This window comes from Oenanthe melanoleuca, chromosome 4 (assembly GCF_029582105.1).
Source record: "Oenanthe melanoleuca isolate GR-GAL-2019-014 chromosome 4, OMel1.0, whole genome shotgun sequence".
NCBI lineage: Eukaryota > Metazoa > Chordata > Aves > Passeriformes > Muscicapidae > Oenanthe > Oenanthe melanoleuca.
The window spans coordinates 1,040,634-1,064,857 of NC_079337.1; the positions used below are offsets into that span (position 1 = coordinate 1,040,634).

At 47.4% G+C, this 24,224-nt stretch overlaps 1 protein-coding gene across 8 annotated transcripts in view; it reads right to left on the reverse strand.

The window, feature by feature from the left end:
- The window catches only part of SLC4A4 (solute carrier family 4 member 4), a 143,732-nt gene that overhangs the window by 83,260 nt on the left and 36,248 nt on the right, over positions 1 to 24,224 (reverse strand). For all 8 annotated transcript variants that reach the window (XM_056490478.1, XM_056490475.1, XM_056490476.1 and 5 more), the window contains one exon: positions 8,401 to 8,474. In XM_056490478.1, coding sequence (XP_056346453.1) covers positions 8,401 to 8,474 — 74 coding nt within the window. The remainder of the gene's footprint in view (positions 1 to 8,400; positions 8,475 to 24,224) is intronic.

The following is a 24,224-nucleotide window of genomic DNA, read 5'->3' on the forward strand; positions in this document are numbered from 1 at the left end:
TCAAAGGTGGGGCCTTCTCAGCCCATTTTCACAGCCCAGCCTCAGTCTTACCCCTGGGTGGAACTGAAAGCCTCAGGTAGCCTCCCCCATCTAGCACCTAGAGATCTGCTCTGCAGTTACACCAGAGGGGCCACGTGCTTCCTCAGCAGAAGATGGCACAGCTTTGTGCCCAAGGAGGTGTCAGCACACAGCCAAGCCTGCAGAGACAGGTGGCAGCAGCCAGGACACTGCCAGGATCACAGCCAGGTCAGTGTGCTCTAGTGTAACCTGGGGTTGGTGGCAGAAGGTGCTTCTCATTTTGTGCGAGAATCAAAGAAAATCAACAACACAAAAAAAGCCCACGACTCAAAAGGACAAATAAATCAGGGGGATGATCCATTTTAAAGGGGAGATACTAAAAGCAGTGCTAAGGAAGTCCCAAAGTAAGCCCTGCTTAGTTTCAAATCAGCTCAAGAAATAAGAACAGAAGAAGGCCACGCCATCACGTGCTGGGTGCCCTTAGCTCTACCTGGCTGCAGAGAGGCTTACAGGTGCTGGCAGCAGCAGAGGGGCAGGATCTGCACCCCAACCAGCTCCACTTCCAGGACACAAACTGTTCTGCACTCCCAGCATGGGATGCTCAGCCAGCAGGACACCCCATGCCAGAGAACTGCTCACACCAGCTGTGGCAGAAACAAGGAACACAAGGAGCTCCCCTAGCACTGTGCAAGGGCCAAGTGCTACTCCCATTCATGCACATGGACAGAGACACTGAGTCTCCAGGGAAAATCAAGACATAGTGTGTCCTCGAGACAGGCTGTCCAGGCACAGTCCCAGGCTCACCCACTGGTCCCCACAGGGTTTTCAAAGCATGCTGATATTCAAATGACTCATTTTCCATGCAAGTAAAAATACATCAGTCAGGGAAACAGCACAAGGATTCACTGAGTACTTAGTGGAAATCTGAACAAAACCAAATGCACTAGTAGGAGACAGATCAGATCCAAATCCCTACTCCTATAAATAGGAGTATGCAATTAACCAATTCTTCCATGTTGTGGCAGTTTGCCAAGGAAAAGGGTCAGCATGAATCCATCAGGCAATGGGAACAACAGCCGTAAGGCTGAGTAGCAGGTTCACAGACGAGCCATCAGGAGACGAGCCTGCCACGAGGGAGAGACAGGAAAGGGCAAAATGTAAACCAGAGGCTTCAGGAGAAACAATCCTGAGCTACTATGCTATAGAAAAAGGAAAGAAGAAGGAACAAGATTAGAAACATCAGGGATTTCTTTCCATCTGCCAGTTCCAAGAGAAGAACCCCAAATTCATGGCTAAGATTCAAGTGAGGATCACCACCAGCAAGGAAGATGCAGTTCCTTAACTGAACAGGGAACTTGTGCAAAGATCTTTTTATATATATTTGCATTACTGCACATCTTTACATGCAGCCTTTGACTGCAATGCCTATGAGGGGCAAGGAATGAGCTGCGCAGGGGAAGACAGTATGGAAATTGGAGACCTTTTTTTCTTCTTCCGTAACATCAGGCTTCTAGCACTTCAGTATCTTCAAAAAGTCAGCATGGGATCTCAATCATTCCCATGTAACAAACTATAGTTAGACAGAAGGGAAGTCTTCCTAGCCATTTGTCTAAAGCTTGCACTCCTCTATTCCAAAGAGATGATCCATGACCCAGACTGAACCTGCCAAATTCCTAAGAAGATTCAGAGGCCATTCCAGCAAAGCATGTGTAAAAGATGAGTTAGATCTGAGCAACATGATGGCTCTAAAAGACAGAGCTCATAAAGGAAAAAATATCTAAAGAGCTAAACAGGGCAAAAACCGACCAAACAAAAAGAAAACCAAGGTCTTCAACTGCCTTCCTGAAGATCCTACAAACCTACCTGTGTAGATGTGACCAAGTCAGTCAGTGGTGGCAGTGAATGAAGGGGTGTGCATTGTTCAGACAGAACAATGAACATGTGGTGGGGGTGTTCTGAGCTTTACGTAAGCCACTGCGAGACTCTTACCCACAACCCTGTAAGCTGCTTTTCTTTCTCTATTCTTTGGAGCTGTGAGGGGTTATAAAAGCCACCAAACCTGTCCTGCTGTGATCTGATCTAATCTGGCCAGAACTGCTTGGCTTCGCTGGAAAGAAGAGTTGAAGAAAACGTGAAGAACGCAGGGCTCTGGGGAACAGGGCAGAGAAGGGGATCTGTGCCAGACTGTTGGATCCAGCTCTTGGGAAGCATGGTAACTTTGGATTTTCTGGCATCCTTTAAAATTATGTCCTTTCCTAAAATGCTCCAAATGACCACTCAAGAGAACGGATCTCGGCTGAAAATCTTTTCCTATTTCCCTCTCATTAATTACCAAGACTGAATGAATTGAGTACCAAACTGTACTTGATGCTCTCAGGCTGGCAGATGCAGGCAGGATTCAGACCCTGCTCCAAGAGAAGTAAGAGCTGTGGTGTGATGACTAAGGCATCAGAAGCTGCCTCCATTCTCTGGGAAAAGGCTCAAACCTTGATTGCAAGGCTGCAGTTTGATGGAAAAGGTGTCTGATGGAAGGTGGCTGGAGCCAGGGTTCCCAGAAGGCCACGCTGCTGCCAGCAGGGCACCCTGAAGGAAGGCAAACAGAAAATGCTCACACAAAGGCTCCCCACCACTCTCCAGCAGCACATGCTTCCTGCAGGGAGCCAAGAGTTCCTGGGTCCCTTCTCAGTCTCTATTAAAGTTCACTCTGCATTCTGCAACCAGAGTGGGAATATCACCAGAAGGAAAGGAAGGGACAGGGCTCCAGGAAGGCTGGGATGATGCTCAAACCTGCAAGCTACAGCCCTAGCACCAGTTTCCAGGTTAAGCCCAGCTTCAGCTGGTATGAGAAGCACAGGTAGGAGAGGGAACTACACTCCTGTGTTACCTAGCCCCAGCTCAGGCAACATGACCAGGGTCCCCAACACATTTTGGCTTACCTTTTAATTTTAAATGTCCTGGAAAAATCCAGGAAGGCTCACAAAGCACAAGTGGGACTCACATCTGACAAGTGAGCAAAGGCTATATCTGATTTTCAATCTACATGCTGAACTGTGTTCATATCCAGTGTTACTGTACCTTCAAAAAGAGCTGTTGGGCAGAGGAAGATGGGAGCAGACAGTCAAAGCTAGACTAGCAAGCCTAGACTTGAATCCTGACTGAAATGAGAGCAGTTGCTCCCATCCAAGGCTGCAAGGTGCCGTGTGAGGGCCACCTTTCTAACTGGCATGGGCTCCAACAAAACTAGTTTCACTGCCAGATCAGAGAACTGATGATGGTTTCCAATCATTTGGACCGGATGATCTTAAAGCTCTCTTCCAACTTAAATGACTCTGTGATTGTAAAGTGACTGGAGCTGGGAAAAAAACGGGTCACTGTCAGAATGGTATGGAAACACGTCTCTTTACCTGCACATGCTGGCACAACACTTATCACTACTGAAAAGAAAGCACCACCTTTCCTTCACCATGGGCTGACCATGCCAGCTATTGACTCAGCTGCTCTTACAACGTTTTCTCCGCTTCTCCTGCCTGCACAGCCAGCTTATCACGGCCTTATATAAAGTCAGTTTATCACCCTCTGAACTCAGACTGCAGCTTTTCTCACTGAGCACGGAGTAGGCGGGCACCAAAACCCTCCTCATCCCACCCAGCAACCTCAGAGCTAATGCTGATTCCTGACAGCAGAGGAAAGACAGGGCAGGGACCAGAACAATATTCCACACAATGACCAGCTGGATGCTGCCAAGAGAAAGCACTCTCCTGAACAGTGCCATGGGGAATTAAAGCTGGAAAGGAAAGAACCTGAAGACCTGAAATCTTTCATCACAGTGTTTCAAAGCTGGGGAGATCTAAACCACGTGTCTTGTTTTTACTTAGCAGTGAGGAGCAGCACTGGGTTCCAAACTCCACCTGCAATTCTCAAATTCACAGAACCACAGAATGGTTTGGGCTGGAAGGGACCTTAAAGCTCATGCAGTTCCAGCCCCTGCCATGGGCAGGGACACCTTCCACTGGCCCAGGTCACTCCAAGCCCTGTCCAACTGGGCCTTGGACACTTCCAGGGATCCAGGGGCAGCCACAGCTTCTCTTGGCAACCTGTGCCAGGGCCTCAGCAGCCTCACAGGGAAGTTGTGCCAGCTGCTGTATGGAAAGAGCACAAAGGCACTGCATGAGTCCTCTGAGTTTGGCTTTTGCAGGAGTAAAGCCCAGCTCAGTTTTACTGAAGCAGAACCCAGCCTGGTTTGCCTCTACACATAAATTAAAGGTACCAAAGAATATTGATGAGCACATTCTGTGATCAAATTTTACCTGATTAATTTTTTAATCACATTTGTTTCAGAAGCAGTTAAAGACTTTGATACGAAACAGGTGATCTGGTTACTTCTGAAAATGGAGGAGGGTCTGCCTACAGTCACGGATCAAAAACAGACAGCAGGGATGAGAGAAGAAAAAGAAATCAAAGTGTATGGGCAAATACAGCTCATTTCTCCCACCAATGGCCTGCTGTTAATACAGGTAAAGATGTTCACAGTTCACATCTCTGCCCTTTTAACCTCTCTCCTCGTTGATCCAACAATCAAGGACTAATCTTGGGCTTATGGCATCACACAGCTTTCTACCAGCAAAGTGCAATGACACAGCCGGGTTCAGAATAGAAAGCAAGGAGGAGGAAAGTGCTAAAACAGAACAAGTAGTTATGGAACATTGTCACAAGAATCCCTGCAGAGTTAGCAGCGCAGCAATAAATGCCACAATGCTAACAGGAGCCAGGAAAAGTTTCCCCTAACAGCATATTCTCCTGAATTCACTCCCAGAGCAGTGCTGAGAGGTGCTATTGAAAGCTCTACTTTGCCCATCATTTGGAAGGCCAGCCAGGTGTGCTGCTCGCCATCTCCGAGCACACAGAGCCCGTGTGTTCCTCGGGCTTTGCAGGGGAACTGTCAGACTTAAATCCAGCATCCTCCACCCCAGCAGGGAGTCAGGGTGGCAGCGAGCCCGGGGGAAGTTCCGCTTAGAGAGCCAAGAATACCTTATCTCACAGGATAAGGTGGAGCTTTACTTTTCCCCTCTTGCAAAATCGGTTATTAAGTAATCTGTTTATGTCACACATACCAGCACTCCTGACAGGGGCATTACAGCAGCACCGCCTTACCTTCAAGGAAAGGAACGTGCAGTGCTCTAAATGAACGGGAAGGGTCCTCTAGCACGGCTCAGGGCAGTGTCTCTCCCTGATTTCCCCCAGGAAAGCTGACTGGTACTCGCTTTGCTTCATGCTCTGCCCTAGACCTGGGCAGATTCCTTGTCTCGCCAGGTCATGTTTTTGGGCACTTCCAGCCAAGCAGCTCCTCCTAACACGTACCAAATCCATCACCTAGCTCTCTCATGGATCCAGGCAGCAGGGAGGAGCTGGAGTGGAGTAATTTTCAAATGTCAACAGCTGATATCACAGCGACACATTCCAGTGTAGGACCAGGCTGAGGTGCCACCTGAGAGACGGACTAAACAATCCCTGGAAGCAGGCCCAAGGGACATATTTCTGTCAGGTATGCACAGTTCCTGTTAACATTACATTTACTCAGCGAGGGCATAAGGGACAATTGTCCCACCCTGAAAATGTCTCAACGACCAGAAACGCCCATTTTTACCCCTCCTTAAAAAGCCAAGTCCTTCCCTCTCCCCCGCACCACTACATAATCCAATTAGCGGGTGATGTGGCTGTGCAGTTGCTGTCTCCATCCCACACACTTAACCTGTGGGCATCACTGACAAAGCAAACGATGTTCCTCTCCCAAAGAACACCCCAAAGAGGGTTGCTCAAACAACACCTTCAAAATTCTGCCTTCGCCCCTTTGAACTCAAAGCAACTTAGGAAGTAGCAAAAGCAGCCTGGTTCCGAGGCATGTTATAATGATCTGCTGCAGAGTTTTCCATTCTCTCCTGATAACTCCTGTGCCAGGGAATCCCAGAGTTCTACTGCCCTATCTCTTCTGATAAAGGCTACAACTCCCCTTCTCCTCTTAGAAGGAGAAGAAGCAATCTGCTCTCCGCTCACTTTTAGTGAAATTAAGTCTCTTGACATTGTAAGTGCAGGAATCTTAAAAGCATCTGCACCAAGTGCCAGCCAAAGGTCTGCAACCTGATGTTTTAGTCCTTACACTGGATCTTAAACTGACAGAAGGCAGGGTTGGATTAGATCCTGAGAGGAAATTCTTCCCTGTGAGGGTGAGGAGGCCCTGGCACAGGGTGCCCAGAGAAGCTGTGGCTGCCCCATTCCTGGAACTGTTTGACAGACCTTGGAGCAACCTGGGCTAGTGGAAGGTGTCCCTGCCCAATGGCAGGGGGCTGGAGTGGGATAGGCTTGAAGATGAGCTCCATCCACAGCCACTCTGTGAGCTTACAGCTCATCCCACACATGCAGACCATCACTGCAGCTGGGGTGCACACTGGATACACACACACACCACATGCACGGATCTCCGTGGAGAGACAGATGTAGCTGAGGACTCTCAGAGAACCACAGAATCCCTGAGGCTGGAAACACGGAGAGAAAGAAGATGTCTCCAAGTGCCAAAGGCTTTAACGCTCGCTGGCCCTGCGGCAGTGCCCCAGACTGGCCAGGCACGCCGAGGATTGCAGGCTGTCCCCCTGCGCAGAGCGGAGCAGCTGAGGAGCGGCTCCCTGAGCCTCCCACCCCTGCACCGTCCGTGCCCTGTGACCCCGACAAATGCCTCGGCCCTGGATCCCGGGCTGGCTGAGCTGGGCTGCTCCCAGGAGCCTGGCAGGAGTCACGGCGCTGCCTTGAGCACCGCCCAGGGAATTAGCTGGCTGCACAGCCCCGGGGCTCTGCGGAGCCTCAGCCAGCAGCTCCAGCTCCAGAGGCCTGTCGTGTACAATTAGAAGCACTTGTTTCACCTCCTCCCCTCTCCTCATTCCCCCAGCGAGATGAGCTGCAATTGGCCTGTGAGCCAGCTAAACCAAAGGAGGATACCCACATCGGAAGGAAGGATATAAACACACCACAGCCACAAGTGTTACTTCAAGCAGTAACCACATCCCCTGCAGACAGAAGGACCCTCCTGCGCTCATCACCAACAATCACTTGCATTATATTCCTGAAGCATCAAAACAGCACGTGGCAACATTTAAGACAGTAAAACATAAAAAAATATCCTCTCCTCTCCCTTCTCAAATGTTTCTGCTGTGCCAAAGTGGCAATTATTCCACAAGCAAAAGGCTACTACAAACCTGACCCTGCAGACAGCAAATAGCCTCATTAAACCCAATATGATGATTTACAGTGGCTGAGCACAGATTACTTCATCCCAGAGAGGAAGAAAACACAGGCTTTTTCGTGGAAAGGACTGGCTTGGTTTGCTGGAAGTGTTCTAACTCCTCTTTTTAGAGACTATTTTCTCTCCTACTGCCGGATTCTTTTTTGTCCATTACTGGTGACAATGACATGGCTGTAACCCTAAACCGTCCAAAACATTTTCAATTGAAATGCCACAGGTATTTGTTTGCAAACAAAGAAGTTAGAATAAAATAATATCCTGAAGTCAGGAGGGGAAGGATATCACCGCAAGGTGAAATCTTCTCCCTTCTAGGTAAAGTCCTACCCTATCCTGATCTCCTCCTTCTCCCCCCTCTAGTTTATCAAGCCCACAGACAACCAGACAACCTATCCTCAGAAACTAAGAAAGAGAGAATTTGCTGCCATTAACTCACTCCTATCAGCTTCAGCATTTTCCAGGAAGAAACTTGAAGTAAACTCCTTTGAATTCCTTTTACCTTTGGGATTGCACAACATTTTTTAGTTAGGGGGAAGACAAAAACACTTCCAAGGGAGTCTACTCTTTCCCTACAAAGTGAGAAAACTGTTTGCTCTGTTAAAAAGCTCTCCTTCAAGGGAAACCCCTTCTCTTTATGCCTTCCGAGCACAAAGGATAATCCAGGCAAATGTTCACTTCCTGCTTGGTCCAAATGCTGCTGGTTTTTCCACTTGGCTTCTCCACCTGCCTCCAGACTTGCAGGCTCACTGGAAGCTGCAGCGGTGACAGGCAAGCATTGCAAAGCTCTGTTCGCAGAGGACAGCAAAGCAAAGAGCTTGGGTGTTTCACAGCCATTATGCAAGACACAGCAAACAGCACTGGGGGGAAGTGGAAGCGTGTGCCGGCAGCATGGAACAATGCTCGCTCCTGAACTGAAACTGAGGATTTCTCCAAAAAGTCACTGCCCAAACAGGCCTACCCGTGTCTCAGTCAATTTAGGATGAAGTAAGGGCAAACCAAAGGCACCCTGTTTCTCTGCCCTCCGACCGTGCCCATCCTACATGCAAACACCAAAGCAAAGGCACCCTTCCTCCCCAGCAGTCCAAGTCTCTTACCTTCCACTTCTTCTTCATCACATACATGTTTAAGGAAGGAAGCCCCTCTATCCAGTACTGCCTCGTCCTCCATCCTATAGTAATAGAAAAGAAAAAAGGAATGCTCAGACTTCTCCTGGAGCGAGCTGTTTGAACCAGCCCAAGTCCTGGGCAGGTTAACTTGCAAGCTGTTGCTCATGTTCCTGTGGGCACTCCTGTCCTCCTTCCAGTGCCTGCTGTTCCTTCATAGAGCTCCTTTCACATGGCGCTTGCTTTAAGCTGGCCTCACGTAGCTCCAGTTCTGACCTTGAGAGGACATCAGTGGTGACAGGTGTGAACAAGGTAATCCCAGTTACAAGTCTTTGGGGGCTTTCCTGTTTCTCGTGTCTGGCTTTTTCCCCCCTTCTCTTTTTCCAAGGAGCACAACCACACGGGCAGGCTTGGGGCTGTCTGTGCAAGGGCCAGGAGCTCGTGGGATTGCAGGCTGCCTTTGGTGCTGTCCTGCAGGCGCGGGGAGGCGAGCAGGCACACCCACCCAGACCCAGCCCAGGCTCCAGCCAGCCCCTAAGAGCAGCACAGCACACTTGTCTGCTGGGAGCCTGGCTTTGTGTCACATGCTGGCCTTACAGAAATCTGACATATGAGGATTATCCCGAGACCGAGCTACAGTAAGTCAGATCATCACAGCAGTCATTTATGTGTGTCACCCATTCATTCATCCATTTGGGGAAGGGTTTTAGTGGCTGCTGTCCTTCCCCTCCCCTTTTCTCCCCACCTCTGATGTGCCTCTGTGGACAGCAGAGACTCCTAATTCCACTTCTGCCATCGCTGTGCCTCCGCAGAGCTGCCCGGACCTCCTGCTGCTGTGTTCCCCCCACAGAATCAGACCCCGCCTGTGTTCCCAGGGCACATCTGCAAATCCACTCTCGACAAGCAAATACAAAAATAATAAAATAATAATAATAAACAAAATTGGAACTGTGTTAAATAATCTCCTTAGAGGCTAAGTACACATTTGCTGCTCACTACTGGGCAGTCGCCAGGGGAGCTTTCTATCTTAATACAACTGGGACCAAGATGGTAACCTGCTTTCATACCAAAAATAAGGGATAACACAACACCTTTCCTTATATTCCCTCTGAGGAAAAGGGACAATCTCGGTTCAGAGTGAGACATGAGGCCTTCAAAACTTCTTCCCATATATATTGTTTCCATTCAAGATTCTCTGAGAGCAGTAGCAGCAAACACTTGCAGATTATCCTAAAGGAATATTCAAATCCAGATAAATACTGAACAGATGAACACCAAGAATTCAGAATGCCTTAGGATATCTACCTTGCATGCCAATGCCTGGCTACCTAACTAGAAAATAAAGACTCAGCCACAAAAGGAAGTACCAGAGTCCCATTTCATGAAAGCAGTACTTCAGTAGCCACTCTCCTGCCTCTGCCAAGGCACCTTTATAACCCACTGTTGGCCTCAGCCTCGGCTCTTAGTCCACAGTTCAACTCCCAACACAAGTCTCAAACACAGCACAGACAAAAACAATGAAGAAAAAATAGGTCAGATTCAAACACGGTACCAAAGCATATGGAAATACACATTTTTCATTTGGATTATTGGATGGCAGTAAAAAATAAAGCATCGTACCCAGAAATGTATGTGAGCATTGACTCCCAAGCTTAGGTCTAGTCCAAAGCCAGCTCCTCCTTCACACAGGCTGTTTCTGCCTGAATTCCAGGAGCCAGAGGATTTGAAGCAGAAATTTCCCTGAGCTAGGAAAGGTGCCATTCCCCAAGCAGCTGCTGCCGGGTGCAGAGGGGTGGGACGTGCTCCTTGCCAGCACAGCACACCAAGCCAGCACTCAGGCACACACCAGCCTCCCCTGAAAGCTCCAGCTCACCATTAAATTATTTAAGACTATTTACAAATCTTTTCTAAGGCAACACAAGGGAACATATTCCATGGATATCCTTGCCCCTATTTGCAATGGCTGTGAAGGCACAACCCCATATTTTTAAAATTATTTTTTCCTGCAAAGCAGCACGGTAGCTCCTTGCTACAAACTCAACTGGAAACATCTGGAACAGATAGGACTGGATTTCCAGACCAAACACAAAGCACAGGAGAATTTTTCCTCTATAAAGGCATTCAGCTCCATTCCCTGAGCACACACACATGTGCAGGTGTCTAACACACCTGTGTGTCCCACAGCCCTGCCTAAAAACCGTCCCAAGGCCAGCTCCTCCAGCCTAGGCAGCATCAGCCCATGCATGGAGCAACTGAGAAGCAGCAGTGTGGTAGAGTGGAGAAAGGGGAAGGAAGGGAGCAATTTCCACTGCCTGCAAAGGATACAGTGCTGAGAATCCACCAGTTGCCATCCCCCTGGGAAAATGCCTGCTCATCCTCTCCACGACAGCAGAGCAGCCTCCCGAGCATCACCCTGCCAGTGCTGAGCACCCCCAGCAGTGGGAACGGCCCCCACACTCCCAGGAACATCACCTTGCCAGCCTGGAATAGGTTTATCACATTTCACAGCCATGCATTTTTAGCTCCAAAGGGTCGGAAAAGTGATCAGCAAGGCTGATGCTTTCCCTGAAGCGTGTATCCGAAGGAGCTGGGGGGTTTAAAGGGCCAGGAATAGAGCTTGGGTCGCCTTGGCACAGTGTCCCGGCTCTAATCCGCAGGAGTTTAGTGATTAGACTCCAAGCACCACCTCCCTTGACTTGGGCTTTTCTGCCCTTCTCAGATTATCACAGGATTTCTGTGGGCCAAAACCTAGCAAGAAAACATCCCTTACCAATTTGCACAGGGAAACTATTTCAGGCCCCTGGAATTTTTCAAATACCATGAAATGGGAGTTGCAGAAATTAAAAAGAAAAAAAAAAAAAAGTCATGCAAAACAAGAAAATCTTCCCTTGAGTCTTCAGGGGAAAATTGGCAGACTCCTGTTGGTGAAGCACTGCAGCAAGACCACTATCCCATAGAAGACACACATGGACTGGAGAGAAGAAAGGATGGAAATAAATTTAGAGTCTCTGAAAGAGATGTGCCTTTGGTTAAGCCTGCTTTACCAGTTCCTTGTTGGAAGGTAAAGGGGTTTTCAGGCACTTCTTGTTTAGATCCACATCCTCCTGACTGCTGCTGCAACATTTCAGAAACAAACCTAAAAAAAAATAAAATTAAAAAAACACTGGCTCCTATTTCCAGGGTCTGACAGAATACGCTCCAGTGAAAAAACACGAACTGCTTGAGTAATTGGCCTCTCTGGGCTGATGATTAGATCAGTGCCAAACATTTTTAGAAATGATGTTATGTGTCAATAGGATTTGAACAAGAGTCACGCACGGCCAGCAGCAACTCTGCTCTGCCTGCAAAGCGCCGGCAGATCCAGTTCACAGGAATACTCTGCCCAGCTACTCGGAAAGAACAAGACCAGTTTAGTGCCGGCAGGGATCCCGGGCTTCCCACAAGCTGCACTCATCTGCCAGCATCTGTTCTGCTCAGCACAAGGTGAATTCCTCTGGCAGGTCTCTGGCTGCAGCACCCAACGCTCGCACTGCATCTTGCAGGCAGCGCAAAGCAGAGAGTAAGCCCGGAGTTGTCGTGCCCAGTGCTACTCCAGGCGGAGGCCAGCTCCCCCGGGAGATGGAGTGCTGCCACCGCCCGGCTGCTCAGCTGCAGAGCTCAGGGCAGCAGAGAGGGAAAGTGCTGTTTGCCGTAAATAAAGGACTGATGTGGCAACACGAGATGTTGCGCGGAGTTACAGCTCGCTGGAGTGAAGAGCTGCGTAACAGAGCTGGGGAGCCGGAGGGGAGAGTTACTGCTCACTGATAAGCTTTTACGATTCTGCCCATTTCCAACGGCTTTTGCAATCAGGAAGAGACTCCAGCAAATTCTAAACTGCACAAGGAAAAAGAAACGGAGCCAGTTCCATAACTGAAGCAGCGTAACACAGAGCCGTGAGAAAGTCCCATTAAAGAGCAGCCCAAGGAGCTGGGGCATGGAGTGGGTCAAGGGCTGAGGGAGGACTCCAGGTCACACTCGGGGTGCCCGCCCAGCACCAGAGGTGCGCCACAGCTCTGCCAGGTGGCTCTGGGGAACCTGTCTGCTCTCCCGGGAAAGCCAAGGGAAGTAGGATCTTCCTGAGTGTGCAGTCAGCCACCCTGTGTGCTTCACAGAGCACAGCACCAGGGACCTGCCAAGACTGTTTTCCTCAGGAAACTACTGTGATCAGAGTGGAGTGGGAAGGCATGGATGAGGATGCTGCAGGAGAAAAGGCAAACCCAAGTGAACAGTGGGCATCATGGGCCAGAGGCCCCAAACCCCACAAGGTTTACCCCTGAGTCTACCACATACTGCTCCCCCTCACCACATACCTCCCAAACACAAAAGGGGAGGCTTGTTCTGGTAGGAAACATCCACAACCCCACAGTGCTCCCCACAGGTGTAACCAACACTACTTGTGACACCCAGCATCCTCCAGCCTTCAACTACAAATGGATCAGCCCACATGGATCAGCCAGCCTTGAAGGTTGCCACGGATGGGACCAGGAGCTGAGCAGAGAGAAAAGCCACCAAAGGCTTCCCTGCCAGTGACACCCAGTGCCCTCACCAAGCCACCCAGGTTAGATGCCAAGGGTGTGTGGGTACCTGTGTGCACGCACATCCCAAAAGGAACAAGTCGGCAAGCCAAACAGGCTGCTTCTGTCAGGGGAGACAGAGCTAACATTATTTCTTCTTTCTGCAACCTGTGAAGCATCCAGACACTGCAACTGTAGTGGCCAAGTATACAGAAGGCAGGAAGGAGGCTTGGTCCCAGCAGATGCTCTCACAGCCCATACGCAAACGCGTGAATAAACAGACCTAATCCGAGCGATCCCTTTTTAGGGCTCTGATGTCTTCTGGTTTTCTCACATACTTGCATATGGGCTCTATCACACAGAAAAAAAGAGCTTCTGACTATACTCAGCACAGCCTGGTTGATGCACTTTTGGAACATGTTGCCAAATTTATCCTGGATGCATTTTCCCCTGTCAGCTCTCTAAAGCAGCATTTATTTACAAGCTTTCTCAGCAAAAGGCTGTACTCACCCAGAGCAAAGCAGGACAGAATCCTCTGCTTTGCACACAAATAACTTGCACAGTAATATTTATAAATCAAATAAATTCCCAATTAAGTCATCTCATTAGGTGAAATGTTTCCCTCTATAGAGGTGTTCTCAGGGATTGAAATTAAGTCCCATGACAGGATTTTAATAGGAGTCTCAGTTCTTGACTAAATCTTGGTTTCAAAAACCCTTTACAGACAGGAACGTCAAGAACTCTAAATGTTTTATCTCAACTCACAGGTGAAGTCTATGAGAGCACCTTCCTAAAACCAAGATAAGAATAATTTGAATTCATGATGGCAAAATAAGTTTCATCATTTGGATTTCAACTTTCATCTCCAACAACTTTGGAAGAACTCTTGAAGTTGGATATGTTCCAGAAATGAAGCAACTACTGGAAAAGCAATTAGGAGGGAATGAAGTTACAGTTTTCTTCTCAACAAACAATAATGTAACACTATCAAAACACAGGGAAATGTAAGTGGGAACACTGGGGCAGGTGTAACAGTTGAAGCCTTTGCTTCATTGTGATTAGATGACTTACCATAAAATGACATGACTATAAAAACTGATAAAGTCAGCTGCCTCTTTGGTTTCATTTCCTTCTCCTCAAGGAAAGCACGGAGCTCAAAGTGGGGACTCAGCAAGGAGAAGGCTGCCTTGCACTTAGCTTCATTTGAGAACAGCAGGATCTCAGTGCAAGCCCCTCTCCAAGACAGGGTGAGCCTCTGCTGCCAGGCACCTGGCTCCTGACACATCCCACATCCATCTGCTCTGTTTCATGTAGCTACAGCCAGGAAAAGGTACAGGGACACCCTGTAAGGAATTGGAACTTGGTGGGATGGAATCAAATGAAACGAATTCCCAGGCAGAAGCGATTCTGGACTGCAAATATTATAAATCTGTTTGAGGATAATATAAACCAGACATTTCTGCAGCTTTGTTTTCCGCAATGGATGAAATAGAAATCACCAAAAAAGCTTTCTTTAGAGGCAGAGTGGCGTCAGGTTTTAAACCCATAAGCAGTAGTGGATTTTTCTTCAAAATTATTATTTCCAGCCAGCCTGTGGCATCTGATCTATTTTTGGCTTTTTATTACCGTGACAATGTCATGTCCTGCAATATTTTTGTTACAGTTTTATGCCTGAGAGGCAACTTCTTATGTGACTGTGCGTCTATCTGAAACCAATGCTGGTTGATACAGCAGCTGCTCCTTGTTCCAGCCTCCTGTAAGGACTCTTTTTGAGGAATCTGAATAAGTGTGCTGTGTCACAGGAGCAGGTACCATGGGCTAAGCAGCACCTGCAATGTCTCGGGTGTGTATTTTACAACAGCCCAGCACAGCAGCTGCTGCATATTGCCCACCCGGAACCTCCAAAAGCAAGGCAAGGGAGGCCTGATCCTGAGGCAAATCCCCAACTATAAATGAGGATGTTAGTGGGCAGCTTTTGTCCCGTGTAAAAGAAGAGGGTTATCTGGAATGGGCGGTGCTGGGTTTAAGTCCATTTCCCACTGAGCAAAGGAACAGGCAGTGTGTACAATGAGGGGTGGGGCAGCACACCATTGGCACCACTAACCCAGGGCTCCTTTTCCCCAGGGAAAACAACCCTGCACGCCCAATCCTGGCTGCCCAGCAAGCAGCCAGCTCCTGCACTTGTCCTTTCCTCTAACTGCTTTGGGGGGAAAAGCTCTCCATAGCAATCACACCACACAAAAGGTGTGAGATCAGCCCATAGCTTAATTTCACCTCTATAATTACAGTTTGAAGCTTTTCACTTCCCTCAGGCTTCAGACTGTCAAATGCACAAGTCCTAGAGCTGAGTATTGTCCCAGCACCACCTTCCCAACCACTCCGAGGTGCTGAAGCCCCTCTAAAAGCATCACAAAGTTCTGGACCACTGATGGTAACATGGGCACAGAGTCTGTGCTGGCTTCCTGCTGCAAAGAGGACAGTCAAGACCCGATCCAGCACAATCCAGACCTGAGCTCTGGCTGGCAGAGGCAGAAACCCTGGTTGTATAAAACATTTTGGACATATCTGAAGCAGCCAAGGGAACTAATGCACTCTCAGCACTTCCCAGAGTGCAGGCGCAGCGTTTCTCATCCAGTTCTTGGCATTCTGAAGCAATACGTAGATTCACAATATGCTGGTTTCAAAAACATAATCCAGCATAAAGGATATTTTTAACATGGATCATTTTGGGAATCTGCTTAACCTCGCATGGTGTTACACAAGCAGGAATTCTCAAAGGGCACTTATCCCCAAATTATGCAAACTTTACCTGGTTAACAAAAGACAGTCTCTGTAAAACTGCAATTCCTCCACGTTGGAGCAGCTGCTCCAAAGTAAGAAGGGATGTGATACCACTTGAGTTCACCTCCAAAGGAGTGTGGGGAGACCACACAGCTGAACAACTAAAACAGGTAAAGCCATCCAAACCAAATGCCAGCACACACACAAGACTCAGGCAGAAGAAAGAACTCCAGAAGTATTAGACAGGCAAAAAAAAAAAAAAAAAAAACAGGGGGCTTTGGACCTAATCCTCACTTGAGTGCCAACTGCACATCCAGAAGACTTTATAGTGACCATTCCCTGGGGTGATGAGACAAAATCTCTGCTGAGGAAGGTCATTGGCAGTAGTCCTGGTGCATGCATCAAACCCTAATTCAATAATAGTCACTCAAAACTAATGCAAACATAAGAGCCAGAAACACAAACAGCCAGATTTCAAACTAAATGCCCTTCTTGCCCTCACTGGCTACACTGGGAAGGAAAAAAAAAAACACCAAGACCCAGAGAAAAGAAAAAAAATAACCCAAACCAACACACAAAAAACCAACTAAAACACTCCAAAAAGCACAAAACCACAAGCCAATGGAAGCTTACTGAAGATAAAAGTAATGTTTCCTGACAGAAGAGGAGAGAGGGGATTGAAATGCAAAACCAAGTTATTTTATAACTGGAGACTAAACTGAAAAAAAATAATTTCATCACTTCCACCAATTTAAGCTCGAGTCAGAAGAAAGTCAGACACAGCCCAGAGCAGCATGGACCCGGGTAGCCATCCTGTCTCCCAAGAGTGCCAAGTACTCAACAAAACTCCGATTACACCAGCACAAGCTCAGAGCCAGAAAGACACAGGTCCCTCCCAAGTGATACCCACGAGGAACACTAAGCAGAAACACAACTGCAAGTGACAATTCCCTTCTGACAGCCACAGATCCTGCTTGGGGAGAGCATCTGCTGTGCCTTCTGGGGGCTGGGATCAGGCTGCTGGGACAACCATATGCGTGGTCCCTGGCTACCACTAACCATACTTATACCCAACTTCTACTCCTCAAAATTTCCCATGGTATCAGAGGGGCAGGCTGGTAGGAAACAGCTGTTCCAGAGCAGTGACAGCCACTATGTGTATATATATATTGAGATAACTATATTATAGTGTTATAGGAATGGAATATAACACAGAACCTCACTGCCATGGCCACTAGCCCACAGAGAGCCCATCCACACAGGCACACACCTGAGAGTGCCTGCAGAGAAAGCCAAGGGGATTTTGTACACTAGCATGGAGCAGAACACCGAGCAGGTGCCCTTTGCCCCCCACGCAGCGAGCTCGTGAGAGCAGCGTGTGGTGGCTGGAGCCAACTTGACACCTCGGCCGGGGCGCGTGATGGCAGCGAGGAGCGGGCCGAGCCCGTGATCTTTACACTCAGCCCTGCAGACTAATTAGTCTGCATTAATAAGGGTCTGGCCCAGAGCAGGCGGGGCACATGATCGCGTTCTCACGCATTAGTCAGCGGACGGAGCGCTACGGGCTCCTTCACCAGGACACCAGCTCCAGCAGGAGGAACATGATGCAGCATAAAAGCACAATGCTATGAGCAGACAACGCATGATCCTGCATAAGGGCAACCCATTTAGCAATGTTCAGCTCACCTCAGCAGCAAAATGTGTTTGCCTCTGGACTGGCATTTTGCTCCATGGGAGAGTCAGGTTCTTAATTTGGTTCTCAGCGCCCTAAAGCTGGGTTTACTGTATCCTCCAGCCACGGCCAAGAGTGCAGAACCCAACTGCTGAGCAGGCAACTCCCAAGTTTCAACAAGACTGTCCTCCACGTGACATCCATTTAAGGGCAGCTCAAAATAGACTTATTCATATCAGCCTAAAACAAGACTGAAGAAAACAACAACCTGAGAGCTGAAGAGTAATTTCTTGCCAGCAAGTACTCACAGCTACTTCTTCTGAACTCCTTCCTTGTGACCCATCAATGTTGTCCGGAAGAACAACTTGTGGGACAAAACTGGTAGGAACACAGCAATGCTGATAAGCAGTGCTGTTGCAGGACGTCCTGTACCCTCCAAAGTAACCTAAACACCAGTATAATGACTACTGAGCTTGGATAAAAGACCAAGCAGACTTCTGCAAGAGAAGAGAAAATGAGATTTTTAGTATCAGTTTTTCTTTCAGTGTCTGGAAAACTTCATCTGCTCTAGGAATGGACTACGAAAAAAATCCTTCTCTGGATAGAGAAGACCTAAAAAATTAAGATCACTTTTGTCTTCCTTTACCAGAGGAAGGCTACTCGGCCTCCTCTACCACCACTTACACAAGTCTGTCACAGGAATGAGCTCCTCTCACTCCATGGCAGTTGGCTCCTTCTGACTCCAGACCACTAGTCCATAAACATGAACTTCCCCAAATGTTCCCCTCAGATTTCTCATGTGTCTGTACAGTTCAGCCATTTACCCACTGGGGTTTGAAGCCATCGTGTTTGAACATGAGCAAGCACTATAAAAAATATTTTTTATAGGTTCCACATTCTCTCTCCTCTTCTTCCAGAACACTGTATAAAGCAAGAGTTGCCTTTTCTGTTTTAGGAACTCTAAACTCCAAGGCATTCTCAAGAACCACAGTGGATATAACATTCTGTGCTGCTCTGTCTGGGGTACAGCTAATTTTCTTCTCAGTATCTAGCATGGGGCTACGGTTTGGATTTGTGCTGGAAACACACAATCCATGAATGGGAATTCACAAACGTTGCACGCTGTTGTAGCGAGCCAGCAGTGGTGCAGCGCTTGGTTGCCTGCTGGGGTTAAATCAGGACAGTCCTTTTTGGCGTCCAGTACAGGGCACAAAGGGTTCAGAATAACGGCAGATTTGATTGGAATGTGCTAGGTGGAACTTGCAGCTGTCAGAGCTGTATGGGCACTAATCAGCAGGCTGCTGCCTTGCCATGGGCATGCCTGCCTGGCTGCGTGTGGCGCCTAGAGCTCGTCAGGGGCAGCTTTTGCTTTCGGTGCTTGCCATGGTGCTTATCAGGCTGCTCTGCTGGCCTGGGAATGCTCTGATAGCAGCAACGACAATCTGCCCGGGCTGCTGGGGCCAGCGCAGGGCTACTGCCCTGCTGCCCTGGGCAGGCTGCAACTCCAGCAGGAGCTGAGCCCACGGGCTGTGACCTGGGGACGACACCCCAAAGGATAACTCCAGGCTGGAGAAGGGACACCTCAAAGCCGTCTGGCCAGGCCCATGCTGCAGCAGGTACATCTTGAAGCATCAGTGGCTGTGCCTGAGGACATGCTGGAGCACCTCACAGCTCTTGTCCATCACCCCACTACCTGCTTGCATCCCCTTTTGCACATGCACCTGCTTAGAACACTGGAGGCAGCCATTCTTTCAGAAGAAGCCTTGGGAAAACAACTTTCTGTAACAAAGGTGCCTGAGGTGGTTTGCTTTGGCAATAGATATTCATAAATACACAATTCACAACAGGATTAAAGCAGCTTTCACACTCCTTTTTTGCGCTGTCAGGGCCACCATGACTGAACCCAGACACGGTCATTAGTCATGCATTTCTTGAAGACACCTGTTAACAAAGAATGGCTTTATCCCCAGCACCCAATTGCAACACGGCTGTTTAAAGGTAAACGGGAAATGGGCTATGGTAATATTAAATCCCAGTTATCTGCATCCATTATCTTGCATTTTTTTATTGTTAAGCGGAATGACTGGTCTGGGAACAGAGCCAGAAAAGTTGGGCTGATACCACAGTTCAAGACTTCATAGATATTTCTGAGAATTACAAGTTAAGGGTCACATCCAGAACTGAACTGACCTCTCCACAAAAACCTGCAGGTACCTCAACTGAGTTACAAGTCGAGCCTTTCCAGGAAAACAGAGCTGTTGGCAGCCCAAGGCAGCCCTGGACCAGGAATACTTAAAGCAAAGGTGTCCTATTCATTGCTCACCATTAAAATGGCAGAAACAAGTTCGTTCAAGAAGCATGGCTCCATTCATAGAAAAGCTATTACAGAAACTTTTAGACTTCATGGCAATCTCTACAGTCCCACATTTCTAAAAATTCAGGGGAAATCCAGGTTACTTGCTGGGAGAGACATTTTGAGCATGATGAGCTTAAGTTGTTTTTTTCAATGCTTTTTAACAAATTAAGTTGCATAGCTAATGTTCAGTGAACTGGGCTCTTTCAGCTTGATCTTTAATTCAAGTAATTATTTTAAAAGCTGGAGACACGATCTCCGTTTACTCAGTCTCTGGAGAGGATTCTGACACTGGAACACACAGTCGGGGTTTTTTCACAGGCTTGCTTTGCAGCATATTCCCTTTCAACAAAATTTATACACTGTATTCCTGGCAAAGAGAAGAGAGCAGTGATCCAAGCAAAACTTTGGAAATACGGAGGTCTTCCCTTTGCAGCGATTCATGCCATTTCACTGTTCTGCTCACAGGTCCGGGTGTCCATCCCAGGTTAAATTACAGTACGAGGATGGCAGTTACACGCCTGCTGCTCCAAGTTACACTGCAAAGAAGAGTAAGCCATGAGGCTGAGCAGGCAGAGCATCCTGGCTGGAGCTCCGTGCCCACAAGAGCCGAGCAAGGGCGCCTGGGCTTGCCTTGCCGACGAAGCACGGGCCTAAGCCCACGCTCGAGCCCAGGCTTGCTCGCATTCCTTCCATGCTAGCAGGCTCCCAGGCTGAACTCAGAGCACTGCCAAGGTGGCAACACACAGCCCAGCAGACCCCAAGAGCAGCAAGGTGCCACGTACAAGCCAGAACCCTCCGGAGTGCCATGGCTGGAGCCATGCACCCACCTCATCAGGCACAGTGCAAAACCTCTTCCCCAGGCATGGGAAAGCCAAATGGACACAGAAGGACACAGAAAGCCTTCTCCAAGCTTGTACGACACGGGAGCTGTGTGTCATGGGAGACAGCATGCCTTTGCTTCTAAAGCCCAACTCCAGAATAGACATTGCTTCTCACTTGGGTAAGAGTATGTTTCTCCCTTTTAACCAGTGGTGAATGATCATTCACAGAGTTATAGGGAATCACTGCATATATCACATTCCAGTAGAAGCAATTCTTGCTCTTAGGTGACAGTAATTTCCTTTCCATGCACATTCCAGTGATGTGCCAATAGCAGGACAGAGATACAAACCCACTCTGAAACGGAGAGCATTGCAATATCTAGTCAAGGCATTTTTTCCAAAATTCTCTGATTCATCCAACAGGTGAACTGGGACTGAAAAGACAAGCTAGGCAGGTGGATAAATGATGGCTGTAAGTTCATTCCAACTCTACCCTAAATTGATATCCTATTCTACAGCCTCTAATACCACCTTTCAAGTGCCTATCAAAGATGAACTCATGACTTTGCACTGGTCTTTCACTGATTTCCAACCCCACCCTGCAAGCAGCTCATGGCTGCATTCCAGACTTTGTCCCTGCACCCCTCTGGCCCCACTTGATGAATGCTCCCTCCACACTGTCCTATCTCAGCACACATTTCTTCTGTTCATGCTCATGCAGGACTCACCCCAGCATAGCACTTTGTCATGGCCTTAAAGGCCAATGAGTTGAATTGCCTCAAGGCCAGAAATCACCTGTGTTTTGTGGGACTAAGGCAACAGCTCCACATGTCCAACCTTTCTTGCTGCACTGATGCAGGTGTTACTGCACTGGAACTCCATCATCAGCACCACAAACACGTTCAGCACTGCTCCCAGGGAATGCCACACTGACACTTCTACTGGGGCAATACTGCTCAAGCCCCGTTACTGCTCACCTAAGAGATCATGAGGTGTCAGCAAATTGATTGGAACACTCCCACGGCACCACACGCTGGCTTGCCGTGCCATCGACGCTCTGGAACGGAGCTTTGCTGGGGACACAAGACAACAAAGCCCCATCTATTTTCCTCTGGGGATGACTGCTTCTGCCCAGAAGGACACACAGGCAGCTCTGTTGAGAAGGGCTGCTGGTCCTGAGCCGTGCTCTGTGTCTGCAGAATGCACAGTGTCAGCCAGGGAAGTGATCTCAGACTAGACAAATTTATCAAGAATTTAGGTAACATCCGCCTCAAGATGACCACATTTGCCAACTCTGAGACCTCAGCAAAACTTGCAGGTCCAATTCCTGTGCATAAGAAATACACTTCAATTTCAGTGCAACAGACAGGTTTGATGTGCTTAAATACCACTCTTCCTTGAGCTACTGAGCAACTATTTCCCAGCTTCATTTGAAACAATCCCATATTTAGCAGCCTGATGGAAAGACCTTTATGCTTGCGTCAAAGGGCTGACAACGTGTCTGAAGTGTTATACAGTCACCGGTACAATAAAAGCAGTTAACTTTTGCAACCTTTTGTTCAAGGTTAAGTGTTGAAATGACTTCAGTAAACCTTCAAGATGTGATTAAAATTAAGTAAAAACTTATTAAAAAAAACTTAATGGGAAAATACTATAATCTTCAAGTTGCACACACCATTGAAAAAGAGACACAAGTTCTGTTTCTGCACCTACTGTACAAAAATAGAGAAAACCGAAACATTTTAGTCAAGATGAGTAGTTAGCACTACTCAATTGTGCCAACTCAACTATTCAACTACTTCAGTTGTCATTTTGGATGTCAGATTACACATCTGCATAGTCATCAATATCAAAGCATTTGCATGTTTTGCTCAGAAAAAGTAGCGGAAAAAGACAGAACACGCCACAGGAGTAACTCCTAAGTGAAAAAAGCCAAAAATTTGTTGCATATGCAAACCCACCAGGACTTCTTGCACAATATCAGCTCATTGTGATAACTTTCAAAAGAAAGTAAAATTGAATCTCCTCTGGGGAACAATCACATCAAATATCAGCCTGTTTCATTAACTTCCCAGATGAGCAGCAGCCACCAGGAAGAGGTCAAAAGCAGAGGCACCATAGCTCTGTATTATTTATATATTATACATAAGTGTATTATTAATAATAATGTATTACTAAGTATAATTTGAATAAAATGAAATAGCTTTTATAATTACAATTAATAACAGAATGAAGTGATTTGAGTAATCCTCAGTCTGAAAAGATGTCATGGAACAATTCCCATCACCCAGTTCTTCAACTCACTCTGGGATGCCAGAAGTATGGATCAATACTTATGGAAGGACAATTAAGTCTTATTTCAAGACAGAATTAATACAGAGTATTTAGCAAGTATTTATTATATGCTAGCAAACCAGAAATATGATCCTGTTCCCCTATAAAGGTAGTTACATAGGATTTGAAACACTTGGAAAATTCTCTTCCCCCACCAAAGAATTGCTTTAGGAGTAGAAAATATATATATCAGCCTTATTCTCCTGCTCCATACGTATTTATAAATATAAATAATAAATCGATTTTAAATCCCCTCTCAATCTCTGTTTTACTTTGTACCAGAAGTTTCTGAGCACAAGTTTCTGGAATTTAGAAGCTGAAAGTTCATTTGTGCCACAGACTCAAAGGATTCTGATACTGGTGACATGGAATCAGCTCTTCTGATTTTTCTGGTGAGAAAATCTGATAAAACCAGGGCTGTTTGCAACCTCCTCTGCTGTGCTCAGAAGGTCCAGCCACACTCCAACAGCATGGATCTACATGCCTATTGAATTTGGACAGAAATCCACTGTTGCAAATCAAACTGAATGCCAGGAACTGAGATGTAGTTTTCTCTGATTTTCAAATTTCTAATAAATCTCCATGCAACTTCACTCACTGCCAGTCCCTATGGCAAGTTCAAATATGTTCCTTGTGTGAAAGACTCCTAATTGTGGGACAGTAATTCAAAGACATTTTTATCTCTTCAGTTAATGTAATTAAGCCATTGAAAAACAAGAGCTCTGCAGCTTTTTACTTATGCTACGCACTGCTTTATCACCCAATTATGGGTGCAGTAATTGTCTCTGACACTGTGCAACAGCAATAAAAAGCATTCCTGCCACAAACTGCGCACAATCCTGAGCAAACTCGGGAGAAACGAGATGCTACAGCGACTCAAAGTTCAAGGGCAGGGGGGCAGAAGCCTTGCTTTGAGTGATTGTGGGAATCCACTGTAACCTTGACCAATTTAAAGCTGTATTTTAATTTCAAGCCACACAGCAAAAAGCTTTCTTGACAGAGTTAAGAGAAAGACCTCTGCCTCCCCATCCAAGTCCTTATGTTTTGAGGGAGCACAAAAGAGGAGCTTTCCTTCCACCAGACGCAGCACAATGACACAGAGATGTGCTCCTTTATCAATATTAACCATAAACTGCTATTACTGGGTTTTCAAAGAGCACTCCCCGCTCCTGAGCCTTCTAAGTGGATTTGAAGCCGGAAGCAGCTAATTGACTTGGAACGGGGAGTTATCAGAACCCTTTTAATTTGCTCAAAGCAAGAGTTCAAATTCTAAACCTAATGCACGCAGGAAATACGTG